The sequence below is a fragment of the Pteropus vampyrus genome, unplaced genomic scaffold (assembly GCF_000151845.1).
Source record: "Pteropus vampyrus isolate Shadow unplaced genomic scaffold, Pvam_2.0 Scaffold20, whole genome shotgun sequence".
NCBI lineage: Eukaryota > Metazoa > Chordata > Mammalia > Chiroptera > Pteropodidae > Pteropus > Pteropus vampyrus.
In genome coordinates this window covers 13,833,936-13,855,214 of record NW_011888801.1, presented here as the reverse complement: position 1 = coordinate 13,855,214, position 21,279 = coordinate 13,833,936, and the positions used below count along the sequence as shown (strand labels likewise).

General features: G+C 44.0%; 1 protein-coding gene and 1 non-coding gene across 4 annotated transcripts in view; one reads left to right on the top strand and one right to left on the bottom strand.

The window, feature by feature from the left end:
• Positions 1-21,279, top strand: part of ARHGAP22 (Rho GTPase activating protein 22) — a 156,062-nt gene that overhangs the window by 51,265 nt on the left and 83,518 nt on the right. For all 3 annotated transcript variants that reach the window (XM_011355390.2, XM_011355389.2, XM_011355388.2), the window contains exon 3: positions 7,751-7,838. In XM_011355390.2, coding sequence (XP_011353692.1) covers positions 7,751-7,838 — 88 coding nt within the window. The remainder of the gene's footprint in view (positions 1-7,750; positions 7,839-21,279) is intronic.
• Positions 3,726-3,844, bottom strand: LOC111736616. Its single transcript, XR_002779217.1, has one exon. It is a non-coding gene; the product is annotated as a 5S ribosomal RNA (ribosomal RNA).

Below are 21,279 nucleotides of genomic sequence, written 5' to 3'. Positions count from 1 at the left end.
TGAAGGGGCCAGGCAGTGCTGCCTACCAGGGGCTTCCAGTTCTGAAGGAACAGCAGAGGCTTCTCCAAACCAACCAGGCGGAGTCGAAAGAGCTGAGGGCAGGGGGAGTCTCAAGGTGAGAAGATATTGACATCAACATCTCCCCGAGTCCTGGGTCAGAGAACATACTGGAAAGACGTGGGTGGCCAGTGAAGACTCTAGGAAGCGCCCCTCTAGGAAGCTCAGAGCACGTGCCCTCTGATGGCTGGTTCCCTTCCGAATGCACCTGCCTTTGACTGCAGCGACTGACACAACCACCAAACTCTATGGGCGCCAGAGGGATTAGGCTTATCTCAGTTTCTCCCTTAATTCCTTTATCTGGTATTTTAAGGAGGCAAAGAGGCCTACAGATCAGTCCAGTGAGTCAGGGAAGAAAGATGGTCATTTTCACACTCCAGGACCTCCCAAGGGAGCCTAGATCAGGATCCTGGAGTGGTACAGAGTTAACTGCAGGGAAATCTAAGACCACAGGAAGAGGACTCACCCATCCTGGAGAGGGTACTCCCTTGAGGTTTGGGAGAGGCTGTTAGCTCTGAAGTCAGAAGGTTCCTGAGGACTCTGCCCAGATCCCAGGTTTAAAGCAGTAAGTCTGTCCCAGGTCTCAGGTCTCGGCTCACTCTTTGATTCCAGCTGGACTTTTTTGTGCTCTAGCCCCAATCTGAGTGGCCCTGCAGGTAAGGGATTCAGAATGTGGCCACCTGGAGCAGCGCAGGAAGCTGCAGGGAGCTGGTGCTCAGACCCTGCTTTCTGCAGGGCACGGTGATGTCTCTCCAACGCTCTGCCCCAAGGGGCATGGCTCACAAGCTGACAGGTTCTCGAGGGAGACCAGGTGTAGACTTGAGACACCATGGTAAAGCAGACACGTGGAACGCACCAAGTGCACGTGGAGGGCCTGGAGGCAGCACCACTCTAGAATCTGCTGGGAGAAGCTTCAGGACAAAGTCCTGAGCAGAAGATGAGGCTGGACAAGTGACTCATCTCAGCTCCTTAGGAAGGGAAAGTGCTTCAACCAAGAAGCAATTTGTCTTCAACATTAGACTGCCTTTTTTAATATCTGCATTTTGGACAGTAATGGACCATGGTTACAGGCTTGTGTGATAAGGAAGAGGGAGGATGTTTCTCTCCTTGGCAGTGAACTTCATTCTGATCTGTGTTATTTAAAATTTGGAGTGATTTAGTTCTTGGTTGAGTGTCAGAGGCCAAAGCTTTTTAAGATTGATCTGAGGCCACAATCAGAATTATAGGAGATAAGGAACCCTGAGTGATAGCTTTTTAAAATGTGTCTGCAATTTTCCAAGATGCTGCCAGTGGAAAATCTTAGCATGTCCTTTGCTAAGAAGCATTTCAGAAGCTAGGTCTTCAGACAGTCTCCCTCTAGACAAGGTGAAAAATGAAGATTTCCCAGAGAGCCAGACTTTGATCTGGTTGAAGAGAGAGCTGAATTAGAGCATGAAGATTTCGGAACAATCCCAAACCTCAAAACTCAAGATAGGTGGGGGAAGTACAGATGTCTCAGGCCCTATAGGAGAGCCCCATGGGATTGTCACCACAAACTAGGAAGGAGGAACCCTGCCCTATTCTAACAGATATGTAGTGGTGTCACATTATAGTTTTAATTTGCATTTCCCTAATGACTAATGATGTAAAGGATCTTTTCATGAGCTTATTTGCCATCCTTATATCTTCTACAGTAAAATATCTGTTCAAATCTTTTGCCTTTTAAAAAAAATTAGTTTGTTTCCTTGTCATTAAATTTTGAAAGTGCTTTATATATTTTGGGTACAAGTCCTATATCAGTTGTATGATTTTCAAATATTTTCTCTCAGTGTGTAATTTGTATTTTCATTCTCTTAATCATATCTTTGAAGAGCAGGGGTTTTTTTTTTAATTTAAGTAAGTCAAATTATCAATTAGTTCTTTTACAAATTGTGCTTCCAATATAGTATCTAAGAAATCTTTGCCTAATCCAAAGTCATAAAGGTTTTCAACAGAAATTTTACAATCTTAAAATTTACATTTAGATATATAATTCATTTTGAGTATATTCTTGTATCTGATGTGAGGCATGGATCACAGTTCATTTTTTGTACATGAATATGGAACTGTTCCACCACCATTTGCTGAAAACACTAGCCTTCCTCCACTGAATTGTCATTGCACTTTCATCAAAAATCAGTTATCCATATATATATGGACATATACATATGTCTAGTTCTGAACTTTGTATTCTTTTTCATTAATCTGTCTATCTTAATGCCAATATCATAATGTTTTGATTACTGTAGGTTTATGATAGGTCTTGAAATCTGGCAGTATTAGATCTTCAACTTTGTTATTCTGCTTCAGAGTTTTCTGATTATTGTAGGTCCTTTAATTTCTACATGAATTTTAGAACAGCTGGTCAGTTTCTACAAAACACCTGCTGGGATTTGGGTTGGGACTGTATTGGATCTATAGATCAAGTTGGAAAGAACTGACATCTTAACAATAGCAAGTCTTTTAACTAACACACTATATCTCTCCATTTATGTATATCTCCTTTCATTTCTCCCAGCAATGATTACAATCTTCAGTGCACAGATCTTTTGTTATATTTATCCCTAAGTATTTCATATTTTTGATGCAATTAAAAATAGTTTTGATTTTCAACATCCAATTATAGAGACGTGATTTAGTTTTGTGCATTTATCTTGTACCCTACAACCTTACCAAACTCATTTATTAGTTTGCACCCTTTATCAGATTAAAGAAGTTCTCTTCTATCCCTAGTTTGTTGAGAACTTTGGTCAGGAATGGATGTTGAATTTTGTCAAATGCTTTTTCTGCATCTTTTGAGATGATCATATGTTTTCTTTCTTTTAGTTTTTTAATTTGGTGAATTACACTGATTGATTTGGGAATCTTAACCAACATTGTACAATTGAGATAAACCTCAGTTAGTCATTATTTTCCTTTTTATATATTTTTTGAAATGGATTTGCTAAAATTTCACCCAGGAATTTTTGCATCTATATTCCTGAAGGATATCGGTCTGTAGTGTCCTTTTCTTGTAATGTCTTTGCCTGGTTTTATATCAAGGTAGTACTGGCCTTATAAAATGCATCGGGAGATATGCCCTCTTTTTCAGTCTTCAAGAAGAGTTCATACAGTGTTGGTATTATTTCTTCCTTAAATATTTGGTGGAATTCACCAGTGAAGCCATCTGAGCCTGGAGTTTTCTTTATGGGAAGGTTTTAGCTACAAATTCCACTTCTTTATCAGATATAGGGCTATTTAGCTATTTCTTTTTGAGTGGACTTCAGTAGTCTATGTCTTTTTTGTCCATTTTATCTGTTGCCAAATTTACTAGCATAACATCATTCTTAACATTACCTTATTATCCTTTTATTATCTGAAGACTCTATAGTGATGCCACCTCTCTCATTCCTGATATTGGTGATTTATCTTCTCTCTTTTTTTCCTAATTAGTCTGGTTAAAGGCTTGTCAATTTTATTGATCTCCTCAAAGAATCAGCTCTTGAATTAATTGATCTTCTTATTATTTTTTCTATTTTTTGTTTTATTTACAGCTACTCTAATCTTTATCTTTATTTTTATTTTTATTTTTTTAGGCGAGGCAACCCTTGGTCGACCTCACAGATTGTAAGGACCGTGTCAGATTACAATCCCTTATTTTTTATTTTTTACGCCTACAGCACCTGATCTTCCTAGGTGGTCTCCCATCCAAGTACTAACCAGGCCCAACCCTGCTTAGCTTCCGAGATCAGATGGGATTGGGCTTGTTCAGAGTGGCATGGCCGTAAACTATTTTTTCTCTCTTTTACTTTGGGTTTCATTTGCTCTTCTTTGTGTAGTTTCTCAAAGTAAAAACTGAGTTCTTTTCTAATATCTGCATTTCATGCTATAATTTACTCCCTAAGTACTTCTTAAAGATATTTCACAAATTTTACGTGTTGTGTTTTCATTTTTATTCAGTTCAAAGTACTTTTTAATTTTTCTTTTTGATTTTTCTTTGACTTATAAATAATTTAGAAATGTGTTAATTGGTTTCCAAATATTGGAGAACTTCCAGAAATCTTTCTGTTATTGATTTCTAACTTAATTCCATGGTCAGAGAAACATATGTAGTATTTAAAATTTCTCCCATTTATTGAGACTTGTTTATACCATATTAGTAAAAATTTCACATTATCTATATACTTACTGATTTTTTGTCTACTTATTCTATCAATCATTGATAAGCATGTTTACATTTTTTTACTGTAATTGTTTTTTTCTTTTTCTCCTTGAAGTTCTATAGGTTTTCGTTATTTTGTAGCTCTGTTATTAGTTGTATAAACTTTTAAGATTGTTGTGTTCTCTTAATGAATCGACCCTTTTATAGTTATGAAATGATCTTTTTTATCTCTGGTAATATTCTTTGGCCTGAAATATCTCTTGTTTGATATTAATATAATCAGTCCATCTTCAGTTCTTTGTCCAGTATAGCAATCTCTGCCTTTTAATTGGAGGTGTTTAGATAATTTTCATTTAATGTGATTGTCAATATGGTTAAGTTTAAATATATAAGTTTAAATCTTGCTATTTGTTTCCTATTTGTCCTATTCCCTTTTGTCACCAGAAAAACTGGCTTTTTTTTTTTTGATTAATTAAAATTTTTACTCCATTTTATCTCATTTGCTGGCTTAATTTTAACATTTTATTATTTTAGTGATGCTTTAGGGTTTTAGTATACGAATTTAACTTTTCATAGCCCACCTTCAAATGGTGTTATATCATCTTATGTATAGTAAAATAAACTTATAACAGTGTACCTACATGTATCCCTTTCCATCCTTTATGCTATTATTAATACACATATTGCTTCTATATATGTTATCAGCCTCACACTGTTCTTTTCACTTAAATAGTTGATTATATTTTAAAGAGACAAATCATAAGAGAAAATCTTATATTATACTTATTCATATTTTTACCATTCCAGTAATCTTCATTCTTTGGGTAGATTCGTATTTCCATCTAATATTATTTTTCTTTTGCCCGTTTGTCTTTAACAGTTCTTGTAGTGTGAGTCTGGTGTGATTTTCAGCTGTATTTCAGCTTTAATATACCTTAAAAGGTCTTTACTTAGACTTCATTCTTGAGGAATATTTTCAGTAGATTCAGAATACTGGGTTAACAGATTTTACTTTCAATAGTTTAAAGATATTGCTCCACTAACTTTGCTCCTCTGTACATATTACATAATTTTCTTCTGGCTACTTTTAAGAGTTTCTTTTCATAAATGAGTATGAATCATTTGGTTATGATATGCCTTCATGTACTTTTTCATGTTTCTTGTGCTTGGGGCTCATTGGACATCTTGGATCTGCGGGTTTATAATGTTGATAAATTGGGAACAGTTTCAGCCATTATTTCGTCAAATATTTTTCAGTTCCCCCTTGCAGGGGTGGGAACCACACTGGGATTCACCTGAGAGAGGGGTGAGCTATAGGTCCCAAAGTCAAAGCCTGGCTCTCCACAGAGGCTTCTTGCACACAAAGTAGCCAGTGGTTGCTGTCACAAATGTGGGAGCAAAGTGCGCAAGCATCAGACACAGTTGGGTGCACATTCCAGGTAATCTTTGCTAGCAGGAGGACACAAGGCTGGCTTCTCCATCTCTCCGGCCTCCATCTGCTCATCCAGGAAGATGGGGTTAGTAGTAGCTTAAATCCAATAATTAGACAATAAGCCAGAAATATACAAGCTCCTTAAACAAAGCTATTCTTGCTTTTTCATTTAGCTGTAGTAGAAAGTAATGTCAACGTCAATATTGTTACTCCCATTTTATGGATGACAGATATTGAGGCACAGAGAAAAAAAGCAGTGCCCAGAATTACACAGAGACAGTTACTGAAACAGCAAACTCCAAAGACCTATCCCATTAGCCAGTGATGGATCTCACCCACACCCTCTAATGAGCACATTTCCCCATCCTGGTGCTGCAGTCCTAATTTATTCCCAGTAGCTCCAGGTTCCCTAGAAAGAAAGTAACTGTTAATTTAGTTATACTGATTACCAGATGGTTCTCTGGTTTATTGCTGTCATTTCTCTAAAGCAAGCATCTGTGGGTAAAGATGTCGTTCTCCCTTTATGTTGCTTAAATGAGAAAACACATTTTCATGTGTCCTTGCAGCACAAGACTCCAGCACCACATGGAGGCTCTAGTTACCCTGTTAAAGCCAGGAATTGCCTGGAAAAGATAGAGGTGGGGAAAGGAGTGCTCTGTGAGCATGCATAGGGTTGGAGGCTAGAGGCCATGTGGATAAAGCAGGTGACCACGCCCCTCACCTGAGCAAGTGCAGACACAGGGATGCTGTTTTCCCACTCAGCGTGGAGCCCTGACACGCAATAATAGCTGAGGTTTATTTGACAAACACATAGCTTTCACTACATTCCAGGCACTGCTCTAAGGACTTCTCAAGTACTAATTTATAGTACTTTGGGAGATTGCACAGAGAAGTTAAGCCATTTGCCTGGGATCACACAGCCAGTAAGTAGCTAAACCAGGATTTAGCTGTAGGGATGGAGTTTAAAATGGGTTTTCCATGGAGAGAATCAAAAATGTGTAGTCAGAGCCACACGCAGTCTGAGTTGGGCAAATCTGAGCATGAATGAAATGAAGAAAGGCTTCAACAGAGATCAATCACATATAGAGAAGGGGGACAAAGGCGGCCTAATCTGGTGGGTGGGAAAAGGGTAAGTCAGGGCAGTTATAACAGTACCTCATCTATAGCAGGACATCCCAAACAGGAATCTGGAGTCTCAACATCCTTGAGAAGTGGAAGTTACTGTTTCATTGTAGAGATGTAGAAACTGAGGTTCAAAGAAGTTAAGCCATCTGCCTGAGGTCACATAGCCAGGAGGTGCAGGGTTGGGACTCAAACCCAACCTTCCTGTCCCTACATGCCATGCTCTTTTCCTGCATCTTTCAGCTTTGCTACCAGATTTCGTCATTAGAGAGCAGGGTGGGAACCACCCCTGTAACGTACACACACAGACATACCAGGCATGTGGTACAATATGTGCTGGGTACCTCTCATGTGACAGCTGACTCCCATTAAACAGGTAAAGAAATGAAATCTCACCCTGCCAGGAGGGGCCAGATCTAGACTCACACAAATCTACTGATCCTTTCCCTCATGTCACCTCAGGGACACCCTGCCAGGAGGGGCCAGATCTAGACTCACACAAATCTACTGATCCTTTCCCTCATGTCACCTCAGGAAGGTTGGGTTTGAGCCAGTTCCAATGTGCCAGCTTTTCTCTCCCTGACCCTCTACGGCCTAAAACCCCCTAGAAAGGCTGCAGATGGGAAGGGTTAATATGGGAGCCTTCTCCCTGCTCCAGACTCGTGTTTTAATCCTTTAACCAGAGGAGTAACAACTGTGGGCAGTGCTGGCAGTGCCTGTGGGCAGAGCTTCTCCACTGGTATGTGCAGGCGGTAGTGGCGCCCCACTTGACCATGGACCCACCCACTCAGGGCCTCAGCTGCACCTGGTACCTGCCTTGAAGAGGAAGCCTGAGCTCCTCCTGGCACCCACTTGCCCAGCCAGGACCCGGAGGGGTAGATCCCTGACCCCGAGGCTCCGCTCTCCCTCTTCAGAATCCCTGACCACAGAAATCCTTTGCCAGCCATCTCATTTCTCGTGTGTTTGTGTCTCTACTTTAGGGATTTATTTCTCTACAAGGGACGCAGGTGACTGAACTTCTTCCTGGCCCTGAGGACGTGGGGAAGCACCTCTTCGAGATCAGCCCAGGTAGGCCTGAGCACCTTGCAGCCCTGTGCTGGGGCTAACCCTGGTGGCCTCAATGGGGCTGTAACCAACTCTAGCCTGGGAAGGGCAGAGCTCTTTCATGATCCTCTAGCACTGTCTCTAAGCACGACTCAGAAATTTGGGTCAAATCTAGAGGGTATTGCAAACTTGGGAGGAAATTAGAAAATCCAATCTGGGTAATTAGCTTTTGGGTAAGAAGAAAATGTAGGTTTTTAAATTCACAATAAACACAAGATTTTTTAAAAATCCATGGATACCTTAGGGTGAAGGTCCAAACACAACAAAATTGGGTCACATGCAAATAAGTCTCTAGCACCAATTCAGAACATTAAAATAAGTTTTATCATGAATCCTAAAACAGAATTGCCATGTGGTGAGAAGAAGGGAAATAATTTAACCCAAAGAAGTGCTATCATGTTAGCAGTCACAAAACAATTTTTTAAAGTTTCTGGTTTTAAAATGTGATCATTATTGAGCTATTCACAGAGAGCTTGGGTTCTACAGTCAGGCTGTGGTGTATTTATCCTGGCCTCTCCCAGAAGCAGAGCCTGAGACAGTGTCTAAGCAGTTTATTTGCCCAAAAAGCGTGGGGAAGGGAACAGGAAGAGAGGAGAGCCAGTCAGAGTATCCTGCGAACAGCTGCTGCTGTGGCACCCAGGGCTCAGTTCCGGTGGAGCCTTGTGGAAGCTGTGGGGAACAGGCCTTAGAGGTATCTGGCCCAAGGAGCGAGGAGGCCAGGGAGGGTATACCTGCCAGTTCCCACCAGCCGTTAATTGAGAGCTGCTTCTTGGGGAGCTGACACTAGCACTCCTGTCCTGCCCTGCACATGGGCCAAGCTCCCTACAGACAGAGAAGTCCTTCAGGGAGATTTGCAAGTGCTTGAGGAAGAGGCCACCGGCATGGATGGAAACAGCGTGCCGGGAATCTGGGCAAGGCAGCTCGTCATCATGTCCTATCAGTGTGCATCCGATTTTAGACTTCCTTCTGGGAAGTGGTGGCTGTGAACTGACTGTACTAGGGCTTCACTGGGGTCTATGTGCCAGTAAGTTTTCACTCTCACAGCGGCAAAGCCACCCAACCTCTCTGATGAAGTGACCTGGCTATTGGCTGTCCACCAAGGCATGGATCAGCCTAGGCTCAGGCCAGCCAAAAGTTCCTGGGAATTCCAGGAGGCACAGGCTGAAGCTGAAGTGCAGGGAGACCCTCCAACTGCATTTCCTGCATACAAACTTCCAGCACCACGGTTTTTTGGCACTTCCTACTTGGGCTTTTTATCTACTGCAAGTGCTACATAGCACATTAGAAGGTGACAACAGAGTGATCTCAGGGTAGGGAGTGGAAGATTGATGTTTGGTTGACTATAGAACAGGAGTAAAGGCTTCTGCAAAGAAAACAGAGAAGAGATGAAGGAGGGCAGTGGGGAGACAGAATCCTGCCACCCAGGGGAAGAGTAGCCAGGCACACGGAAGGAAGGGCTGGAGGAGGGGCTCCGGGCCTGGAGAATGGAAAAGTGGAAGTCAACACCCCCAGTCATAAATTCAAAAAGGTGTGTGCCCCAAGAACCAGACAAGGAAAATTACCAGTGCTCGTGCTCTTTATCTAGGTATATCAGAGCTATTTATAAGGATTTCTCGACTCTGGAGGAATGAAAGCCCATTTGTCATGTAAGGTAATAGTCATAGGTTCCAGAAATTAGGATGCAGACACCTCTATGGGGGCTCTATTTTGCCTGCCACAGTACTCAAAAGATCCATCTAAGGTAAGGGTATTGTTATGCCTATTTTATTAAAAAGGGCACTGGAGGTTAGAAAGAGTAGGAGACTTGCCCAAGGACACACAGGCTTTGGGCTTGTACCTAGGCAATTTGACTTCCAAAGCCACACATTTGAGCTGCCCTCCACCATAGGGACCTGGCACAGGTTCTAGCGTCTTTCCCACCTGGGCCCGGGAGGACTACGGATGCAGATAGAGAAAAGAAAGCTCCCTGTACCCCTTCAAGCTCTCAAGCACAGCAGCGGTATAAGCACCAGATTCCTGCCGGTCCCAAGTACTGCCACCTCTGCCCTCTTGCCTTCACTCTTGCCTGACGGCTTTGGGGTGGGGGTGCAAGCAGCTGTCACGCTGCTCAGGAAAAGCGGGCCGGGTGTGGACAGTGAGGGGTTTAGTCGGCCTTTGGGGAGCACTGAGGAGGAAAGACTCAGTAGTCTCCTCTGGACTCATCATTTTGGCTGGAGAAGATCAGGTAGGGTTGCATGCCTGCCACAACCCATACCCGAGTGGGAAAAACTTGACTCTAGGAAATATGATAGAAACCCAAGTATGATAATGCACAAGGTCAGCTATATGAATTTTAAGCTATAGTTCTACTTGTGCTCTTCAATAGTATAAAAAATTATAATTTTTCAAGACAGAATTAAATGAGAAAAGTTATACTCTGAGTGCCATCTAGTGGTAAGACCTGCCAATTCCAGGAGAAGCCATGAGTACCTCCTGCCCAGGCAACCATTTCAGTCAGGCCATACCTCTGATTCTTGCTGGGCCCCCTCAGTTACTAAGTGGCAGGGGGTGAAGGGGTGGGGGAGTCGGGTGGGGGAGCTGTAGCTTGAGCCAGCTCTAGCCACAGAGCCCCGCTCTACACTAGCACTCTGAGGCTGGCTCCGGGCAGGATGTACGTTGTCAGAAAGCTGCTGAGATTCAAGGACCCTAAGTCACCTCCCCACCTGGGCCTCTTCTCCAGCCTGGGCAGTTAGTTACCTGCTGTGATACTGTGATTTATAGTAAGAAATATATATTTGATCTTTTTCCTGGTTCCTGGCACAGAGCTCCTAAAACTCTCAGAATTTCCTTCCTGAGGAAAGTGATAGATGTTCTTTTTTTATGTTAATGAAGTGACTTTTAGAACACACCTATGGATGAAGGCTGGTTGTTAGAGGAACCAACCAGCATTAGAGGTTGGAATTTGAAACCCCAAGCCAGACGTCTGGGGAGAGGAGCGGGGCTGGAGGTTGAATCAGTCACCAGTGGCCAATATGATTTAATCAGTCATGCCTATGTAATGAAGCCTCGATAAAAACTCAAAAGAATAGGATATGGAGAGCTTTTGGATTGGTGAGCACATGAAGATTTGGGGAGAATGGCATGCTCAGAGAGGGCATGAAAGTTCTGCGACCTTTCTCACATGCCTTGCCCATACCTTCCATCTGGCCATTCCTGAGTTATATATTTGTATCATAAGTTGGTTATCTAGAAAGTAAAATGTTTCCCTGAGTTCTGTGAGTCACTCTAGCAAATTAATCGAAACTAAGGAGGGAGTCAGTGGAAGCTCCAGTCAATAGCTGGTTGGTCAGAAGTACAGGTAACTACCTACCTGGACTTGCAATTGATGTTGGGGAAGGACTGGACCCTTAACCTCTGGGATCTGATACTATCGCCAGGTAGTGTGAGAATTGAGTTAAATGTAGGACTCCAGCTGGTGTCTGAGAATTCCTTGGTGACCACGATTTTACCTGGAAACATTGCCTACTCCCAGCCCTTTGAGAGCTGTCTTTTCGTTTCACACTTGATCCTGTTGGCCTCCCAGACCCTCACTTCTTGGCAATGCAGGTATCTGGCTCCAGGCCAAGCTTACGCCTCCCTCTCAACCCACAGGGACGCGGGGCAGGGAGTGGAGAGGCCCACTCTGACACTTTGAACAAAGAGTTGCTAACTCTATTAGATGTTTGTATTTCATGGGAAGAATCGGGTGATCAATAGAGCAGAGTAACTCATTGCTAATATCCCTCTTCCGATGTCAGCATAATGCTACCGAAGGGAGGCAGGTTGGTTTACTACAAGGATTCAAACGGAGCCCTAAGTCTTTCTGGCAAGTAACCACTGGACTATCATGTCTCCTCTATTGCTGAGCATGTTTTTCAAGAGTCCACGTTTAGGACACACACCTGCCCTTGGCGACACTAGGGTTGTGAGGAAAGGCCTATCCCTCCCATCAAGGCTCTGACAGCGAGAGCAAGGAGCCCCAAAGGTACTCTAGTGCCTTCAGGAAGGGAGGGGAGGTGACAAGTGGCAGTCTCTGTCAACGTACACTGCACCAGACACAGTCTATGGTTCTGTTTCTTTCAGGCCAAGTGTCACATAGCTGGCCTTGGCACTTTCTGCAGAGCCATGCGGGGCCCCAGGGCAGGGTGCCTTTCCAGGTGCATTTCCTCCTAGGAGTGCAAGTCGTCCAGCATACGGGGCTTTCAGCCCCAAGTGAGATATGCAAGGCGCCCTGAATCTCAGGGAAGAGAAGAGTGGGGAAGCACTGTCTTCTTGAGCAGGAGGACAAGAGGGTATAATGGCTGCTCTGAAGTCTGGGCCCAATGCCCATGGCAGAGCGCCTATCTGCTTTGGGCCCCGCAGACCGTATTTCTCAAGATAAAGAGCTGGAGGCTTCAGGTGCCTGCTCTCCCATCGAGCCCCCAGGCTGCCTCCCTCCCACCAGGCTGCTGGGGCCTCCCACCCACTTCCCAGCACTAGGTGGGCACCCTGCGGGCAGTAGGCCAGGCAGGGATGGCTTTGAGGTCTTGGGGAAGTTGGCGGCTGAGGTACAGCAATGAGTTACTCTGTGGATTACCTGACTCTTCCCACCAAACGCTAGCATCTAATGGGTTTGGCAACTCTTTTTGTCCAGGTGATCAATAGCACCCCAGGGAAATCAAGGAGACGTGAGCCAGGGATGCAGATGTCCCCCAGGGCAGGCTGGGTCTGCATGAAGAAAGGAAGTTTCCAGGAAGAAATTTGAAGCAAACCCAGACACCAGCTTATACCTGTTTTCTGTCAGAGTCAGGAAGAACCGGACAGAAGCCTGGCCCTGCCACCCAGGACAAGTCATTGAATGTCCTGTGCCTCTGTTTCATCATTTGTAAACTGGGAATAGTAATAGAGCCAAGTGCCTTGGGTTTGGAGAGGATGCAGTGAGATCCAGTGCCTGGCTTATATTTTTATATCCCCTCCTTCCTGCAGTCTCTCTGTTTATCATTATTCTGAATAACAACAACACAGTTACTACTTCGTTGTTACCTCCAAGTAAACAATCCCGATACTGTGTGATAATTGCTGGGACAGAGGTATCCCCAGGGTGAATGCCTAGAGTTGGGCAGGGGACTTGCCTGGGTGGTTAAAGAAGGTTTCAATCAAGCTAAGACTTGACAGAAAAGTAAAAATTATTCAGATGTACAAATAGGAAAAAGTACTCCCAGAGTGGTCCAGAATGGGAGCTAGAGTTCACAAAGGCCAGAGGCCTAGAGAAATAAGGTGTATGAGAGACTCAGGGAATAGAAGACTAAGGCGGAAAGGTTGGCAGGGGCCCGGTCACTCAGGGCCTGGGATGCTGGACAAAGAGGCTTGGACTTTAGCTGTTGAAAATCTTTGGCTGGCAGGAGGAATTGTTAAAACCAAAACCATGTGTTAGAAAGAGCACTAGGTTAGTGATGGGGGTTGCAAGGATCAACAGGAGATGAGGGCAGGCAAACTGTCGTTCATCTTCGCCACCGTCTATGCTATGCCCCCCACCCTCACCCCAGTCAGTATCCACAGAGAAGACCTCTGTTCCACAGGAGGAACAAGATGAGAGGCCCTGTCACATTGCTTACAGGATCCTATGGGGGACGCAACTCAGAAGCCTGGCCACTCAAAGCTGAGCCATGATTCTTTCTGTGCAGTTACAAACTCATGTGCCAAGTTCTCAAGCAAGGTAGCTCTGATCACGCACAGCATCTCTGCCTTTGCGGACTGTTTAAGGGGGTTCTAGACCCAGCTCAGGGGGAATCAAATCAGATTTCCTCTCTTCTCTGGGTCTCAGTTTCCCCATCTTTAAGATAAGAGGGCTGGACTTCATTATTTCTGATTTGTCACTCAGAAAGAATGGATTACCAGAAGTTTCTTATGGCTGCACTGGGTCTTTGAAGCCATTCTTGGGCATTGAACTTGCAGCTGTCTGCCCTTATCCACTACAACTTGGAGCAGAGAGAACTCCTGCCTGCTGTCTCTGAGACCTGACCTTGAAACGGAGCCAGCACACACAGATTACTCTGTACAAGTAGACTGATATAGTGCTCCTGACATCCACAGATCATCGCTTATCTTGTTAGGCGCCTCCTGAGCGAGATGCCAATCTCAGCCTATCTCGGCACCTGGTACCAGCCAGCCTGTATATCAGCCTGACCTCACATGGCCTGGCTGAGTTTTCCTGTAGAGCACCAGATGATGGGTAATGACCACAAATGAAATTAGATGAGAAGTTCACAGAAGCTCCCCACTCCTGAGAGTGGGAGAGTCGGCAAATAAATATGAGTGTCTGCTTGTACTTCCCTGCTTTGCATCTGGCCCTCCTGTCTTAATCTCACTTTTCTCAACTAAATGCAGGACCAGGTATGGGGAACTCCCACTGATGTCTCTGGATAGGAGCACACAGTTTAGCCAAAATCATGTTTGAGAACAGATCTGTTCAGTAGGGATCTAACTAACACAAGCCACCTCTGTGATAAAACTGACAACTCTGATGCTCACTTATACTAGCCACATTTCAAGTGCTCAGCAGCCATCTGTCTGGTATAACTCTGTTGCACAGCACAGGCCTGGATAAGGAGGCTCCAGAGTACTGCCTGACATAGACTCCGTGCTCCACAAGTACGCTTAGAATGAAAAGGAGGCAGACGGGGCGGAGAACGCCTAGGGGGAAAAGCCAAGGCTTTGGAATCAGACAGACCTGTAGGTTCACATTTCAACTCTGCCACTCACTAACTGCAAGAATTTGGACCAATTAACTTAAATTTTCTGAGTTTCAATTTTATCATCTGATAATAGAAATAAAACTACCTACTTGGCAAGACAGCTGTGACCATCAAGTGAACTAAGATATGTGGAAGTACAGAGGATACTTCTCCCCACCCTCTACTGCCTCATTCTTTCCCTCCCTCCCTCCTTCTCACTCTCTTTTTTTCTTCTATAGTCAAGCAAGATTTCAAATTTCTTTAGTTCTGTTGCTTAAAAAAAAAAAAAGGAATCCTAGCTCTACAGCACTTATTCTCAAACTTTCCTGAGTATCCCCTAGAGGGCTTTTTAAAACCCAGACTTTGGGTTTCATCCCCAAAGTTCCTGACACCAGAAGTCTGGGGTGAGGCCTGAGAACCTACATTTCTAACAAGCTCCTACATGATGCTGGTCCAGGAACCACATTTTGACAGGTCAAAAGAGAGCTCATGGAATAAAGAAAAAATATTTATATTTAATACCTTTAATGACACCTTTTCCTGCTTTTTAAAGCAGAGCCCGGAATTTTTATTTTGCACTGGGCCCCACAAATGATGTAGCCAATCCTGAGCACTTCCAAGTGGCAGAGTAACTACAGAAGTGAGGAACCTAGGGACTGTGTTCACAGGGACAGGAATCTACTACAATAAAGAAGATGACAGCCCGGGGCGGGATTTGATTCTGGCACTGTGCTAGGAGGGACCTGTGTAAGCAGGGCTGTCTCCAACCCGGTGAGGAGGCTGGAGCCCACCACACTTCCCTCTAGCTCCGAGCCTCTTCTCTGTAGGGGAAAGAGGACACCTAGGGGCTTGATGACGACACGAATGGATGTGAAGTGCTGCGACGCAGGAGAAGGTTTAGCTATACTTTGTGCAGGCCTAGGTGCCAAGCAGGCACAGTGTCTTTTATTTGCTAATTAAATGGTACAAATTCCCTTGGGCACAGGGATACTTGTGGGACTAGAGGAGATCCTTACAAACACCCAGGGTCCCTCAAGTTGCCACACGAACACCCAGTAGCTGCCAGGTCTCCCTCCTGCCAGCCACTGAACCCAGTAGCCGTGCCCCATTTTGAGTGAGGAAGTCAAGCCAGGCATCTTCCTTCCGCAGCATGCTGTATGTATCCACCCTGTGCCCTGGTGCTGCCAACCAGGGCAGGGACAACCACACTCCACACCAAGACTGAGTGCGTGTGTGACTTCAACACCAGGCCTCCCCATGCTTGTGCCTAGGCCTCTACCAGGTGCAGAGAATCAGGTCACAGCAGTCACTGGGTGGAGATGGGGAGGAGGCTGGCGGTCTCGGGGCACCAAGAGGCAGGAGGTGTCCAGGAATCTCTAGAAACTGGAGGCTGCAGAAGGCAGGACAGTGGGAGAGCTGAGGTTCCAAGCCTCAGCACACGCTTTGCTGGCTCATGAAACTCCACATACAAAACACAAATTTAAAGACAAAGTTACTAAGAATTTCAAGACAGTAACCACAGAGCATTAAATTCCTAGCGCAGTGGTTTCTGAGTGGGGCCCTACATGCCTGCCCTGGTTACAGACCCGTGAAACTGGCCCTGACTGTGGGCTTCTGGATGTAAACGCAGACTTGACTTTCTGTTTCTTGTCCTAGGCTCCGCCCTGTGAATGCAGCCCTCTAACACCCCCTGTTGATCTCTCCCTGCAAATTCACTAGCCCTCAGAGCCTCAAGTCATAAATGAATTCAGTCCATACCTTATCAGTGTCCTTATCCCATTTATAAACTTGGCACCCAGAAAAAGGATGTGGTTTCTTCAAGGCCTGAGCATGTCTGACCCATCGCACCCCAGCCTAGTGTTCTTTCCATCTAGCATCAGGCCCTGGCCTGAAGCCACTCCTGCCCTCTGTCTTTTCCTTTCATGCCTATTGACAGAAACTCATCTCTGCACATGCTGCAGAGACTGCTCACCTAGAGTCTTCCTCCACTTCCTGCACATGTTAATCTACTAAGGCAGATCCAAGCCATGGTCTGTGAGATAATGAAACTGAAGCCATCTCTCTTGAATGAAGCTAATCAGAAAGAGCCTTTAGAGGCCCTTCAGGTCTGCCCACCTGGGCCAGCCTGGCTTCTTGAGTTTGTAATACTGTCCTGACCCCGGTATTCTGGCTCAGCCTCACCTTGGCAGTTGTGACATTCTGCCTGACTCCCTAACCTTGCAGCCTTCTGATCTGCACAGTGAGGGACACTCCAGGAGGTGTCTTGCCTTGCATAGGTGCATGGATCTAGTTTCCAGGCTTGCTACTGTCATCCTCACCCCAGCCAGGTGAACTGCCCTTGCTTCTGTCATCACATCTTCCATACATTATTGAAAATATCTCTTGGGTTTTTACTATCTTTTCTTTTGAAGGGCAGTTATGTTTCTCTCATCAGACTTAGGGCCCTCAAGGGCAGAGTCCATGTCTGATTCATGCCTACAACTTAAGCCCAGTAACAAGTGCCTGGCCAAGATGAGGAACACCGGAAGAACACACAGTTATGCAAACATCCTCGGGCTTGGGGCAGCTTGACTAACTCTGAGCCATTCAGTGTAATGCCGTATGTGCAGAGTCAGGTGTGAGGGGAATGTGGCTGGATTCTCTGGAGGGAGGATCAGCTGCGGTCAGATCCAGAAGAGCCTTGTGTATCAGGCTCAGGTGTTTGGGCAGTCTTATAAATGATAAGGAGCCACTGAAGGCCCCTAAACAGGGGAAAGATGTGGTCAGATTTAACAACAATGAGAAGACTAGACTGGGCATGAGGTAACAAAGAGAGACCAGGAGACTAGTTGGGGACTCCTTTAATAGAGCAGCAGACACCAGATGCTGACAAGCTGGAACCAAGCAAGGGCCAGGAGGATTCAGCAGGAGGTAGATGGCTGGGAGACAGGATGGCCAGAGCTGGGCGTGAAGTCCAGGATGACTGCCATGTTGCTAAACATACAGAAGGAGAAGCAGTTTGGGGATAAAGTTGACTGGGTCATGTGAGGTCACAGAAGTCTCAGCTAGCAGCTGTGACAACCTGGATTCAGGTTGTCCAAGCTAGGAAGCAGGGCTTTTCCAGCCCTCAGTTCTACTTTCATGGGGTCCAATGTTCCAGCACTCCCCAACTCAAAGTGTTGCTTATTCTCCTTTCAAGACCAAGCTCAATAGTAAGTTATTCTAGGAAGCTTTTTCGGGCAACACTCCCACATGCTCCTCCAACCTCCGCCCCACAATAAGTCTCTTTAATGATGGAGTTCAAAAGCCAGACCCCATACTTACTAGCTACTTGACCATGGGCAAGTTGCTAACTTCTCTGTGCCTCAGTTGCCTGATACATACAATGAGGATAATTAGTCTCCATACCTTGGCTTAGGGATGGGATAAAGGGGTTGGATGTGACTATAAGGGAGAAGAAGAGGGAGCCTTATGATGATGGCACAGTTAGGTATCTTGACTGAGGTGATGGTTCCATGAAGCTACACGTGATACAATTGCATAGAGCACCCACACTCCCCCTCGCCACACACACACACACACACACACATACACACACACACACACACACACACACCACACACACACGGATCCATGTAGAGCTGGTAGGATCTGAATCATCTCTGTGGACTGTAGAAGACTGGTTTTCTGGTTTAAATATTGTACTACTGTTACATAAGATGTTAACACTGGGAGGCTGGGTGAAGGATGCACGGACATCACTATACATTTCTTTACAATTTCAAAGAAATTATTTCAAAGTAAGACATTTTTTAAAAGTACCTGCCTCATAGTGTGTGACATTATGCACCTACATCAGGATAATACCTGGCCTGTGTAATGTACTCAATAAAGTGTAGCAAATATTACAACAAGGTGTCTGCTAAATCGAGAGAGGATAAACTTTAAAGAGTATATTGGTAACGTTTTCAAATAATATACTCAGTGTGCTTTTCTTCAACCACCAGACACTTTTTCAGATAAAGTGCCTCTAAATGTAAAGCAATGGGTCCAGTTGTTTATCTTTTAAAAAGTATAACAAATATGGTACTTTCTCTAAATTTCGTGACTTTTTGGACACTCTCGTGTATATATTGATTGACAACTGGGCCCATTGTTTCTTAAAGGTGTCTCACCTGAAAACACATTGAGAATATTATTTTAAAATTTGGCCAACATGCTATTTAACTCATTATTTTACATCTCCTGACTTTACAGACTCCTGTGTGTGGCACTCAGCCTTTTATTTGGCTTACCCCTCACAAGTCCCAAACCAGGTATGATATATGTTTGTTGACTGACAGAATGAAAGGCCACTCAACAAGGGAAACCTGCTAATTCCTTCAAGTGTAATTGATCATGTTCCTGGGGCTGCAGTAGAAATGAGTTCTCTGTGCTAACATTTTCTGCAGGACACAAGCAACACGAGATTCTTAAAGTGATTCGTTGAGCTTTTTTTAGAAAGGGAAATGAGAAAGGAACCCTACAATGTATGGCTCAATCTTCCTGACATCCCGGTGAGTGGACATTATGCACCTAGCACAGATAGAGAAACCGAGGCACGAAAGGGTTACTTATTCAAAGTCACACAACTAATACAAGGTGGAGTCCAAATCCATCCAGGTCTCATTCTTAAGCTACCAACAGGAGCCCAGACAGATGCTGGGCACCACAGCTCTGAGACATAGAGGGGCGCAGACAGAAATTCCTCAGACAGAGATAGTGCACTGGACAGGAAACTCCGGAGTGATGTGCAGAGGGAAGCATGCTCGGTGCTATCTCAGAACAAAGATGTAGATAAAATTCTTTACAAGTGATATCAGCTAGACCAAATCTCTCGATAAATTAGGACTTGGGAAGGAATGTGGCAGGGTATTAGTGAGTGGGGGATTGGAAGACCCAGGTCACCTCTGAGAAACCAAGCCCAGGTACAGAGACTCTTCCAACCAGGAGCCTTCAGCTTAGGAACTTTCTTAGACACAAGGCTGTTCTTTCTATTCAAGGTGTGGTCCACAGACCAACTGCATCAGCATCACCTGGAGGATTATTGGAACTACATACTCTAGGGCCCCTCCTGGAACTACTGAAACAGAATCTGTTATAGCAGTATGTCCTGGGTGATTTGTGTGCATATTCAAATGTGAGAAGCACTTCTTTTGAATGAAACATCAGTGCTTCCCAACCCTGGACTATGAGCTCCTGAAGGAAAGGATTACATCTGTGCACTCAGAGCTTGGTGCCTGGTTCTTAAAGGTGCTTGATAAATTAAACCAACATAGTAGCAAAAATTCAAAAGCAGGAAGAGGACTGAAAGTGATCATAAAGAGAGGCAAACAATACGAGAAACTGAGTCTAGTTCTTAGGCTGCAAACTGAACTGCAAACCAGGGCTGATGACCCCTGAGCTGATTCTAGCCCACAAGACCTATTTTATTTGGCTCGTGAAATATTTTTAAAAGCAAAAGATTTTCTGGGTTATTGTGTTTACCTACAGAAAATAGAGATTTCTATAGGATAAATTTGGGCCTATTTTCTTCATTTAAACAATTAGCGGGAGCTCAATAACAGCTTCTCCCTTTTAGACAGAGCTTGAATATTCTCCAGTTGGCCAGAATTCCCACCTCTCCCTATTGCCCTACTTCACCCCAACGCGTTTTCTCAGTTCATCGTTCCTGCCTGTTCTCTCTATAAGGGTCTGAGTCTGTGAACCCTAATGTAGATAATAAAATACTCAAAATTGAAGAGGACTAGAAAATGATAGTTACTATATTGGCAGATTCATGTGACACCCCCAGTTATTTGTCCTGTGGGATTGTAATTAAGGGTGAGATGTTCAGTCACACTGTCTGAGATTCAGTTCTGGCTCAGTGTCTCCCCAGATCTGGGGTCCCGAGCGAGTTACATAATCCCTTAAATTTCAGGCTCTGCATCTGTAAAATGCCCTCAATAGATGCAGCTCCATGTGCATTAAATGCTGTGCAGGGCACATGGCTAGAGGTAGCTAATCATTAAAACATTAGTAACTGCAATTACCAGAGCAAAATAATACACAGGAATGCAAGTATTGATTCCCCGCATTTAAAAAATATTAACATTATCAATATTTTCCATAAAAAGGTATGCAGAATATATAATATTTTTGATTCAGTGAAGCTAATATTTTATATATTTCAAATTTAAAAATGTATCCATATTAAAGACAGTAAGTGAAAATATAGACCTATGAAATAAAAACATTAAAAATATTGCCCTTTTAATAGAATTATTAGCAGTTGAAATTAATAAAATGTTATTCATAAATAGCAAACCAAACCTTTTAAAATTAAGAACATTTTAATAGTAATGAACACTTAAAATAAAATAATACTATTTGATGTTATTTATGAATCATGAGCATATATTTGTGCCCATTTTTTCTAGCTGCCAAAAAATTTTTTACTCTCCACTGGTGAGAAGATTGTTCCAAGCTGAATTTCAAGCTAACTCCAAATATTACCCTTTGAGTTCTTCATCTTCAAATAGTCCTATTTTTTATTTGATACTTTAGAGATTTTTTTCTTTACTCCTTTTTGTTGTTGTTGGCAGTTACTACATCTTTTAACTCATCACGAGCTTCAGGTTTATTTCAAAGAAAGAGCTTCTGGTTTGTCTTTATCT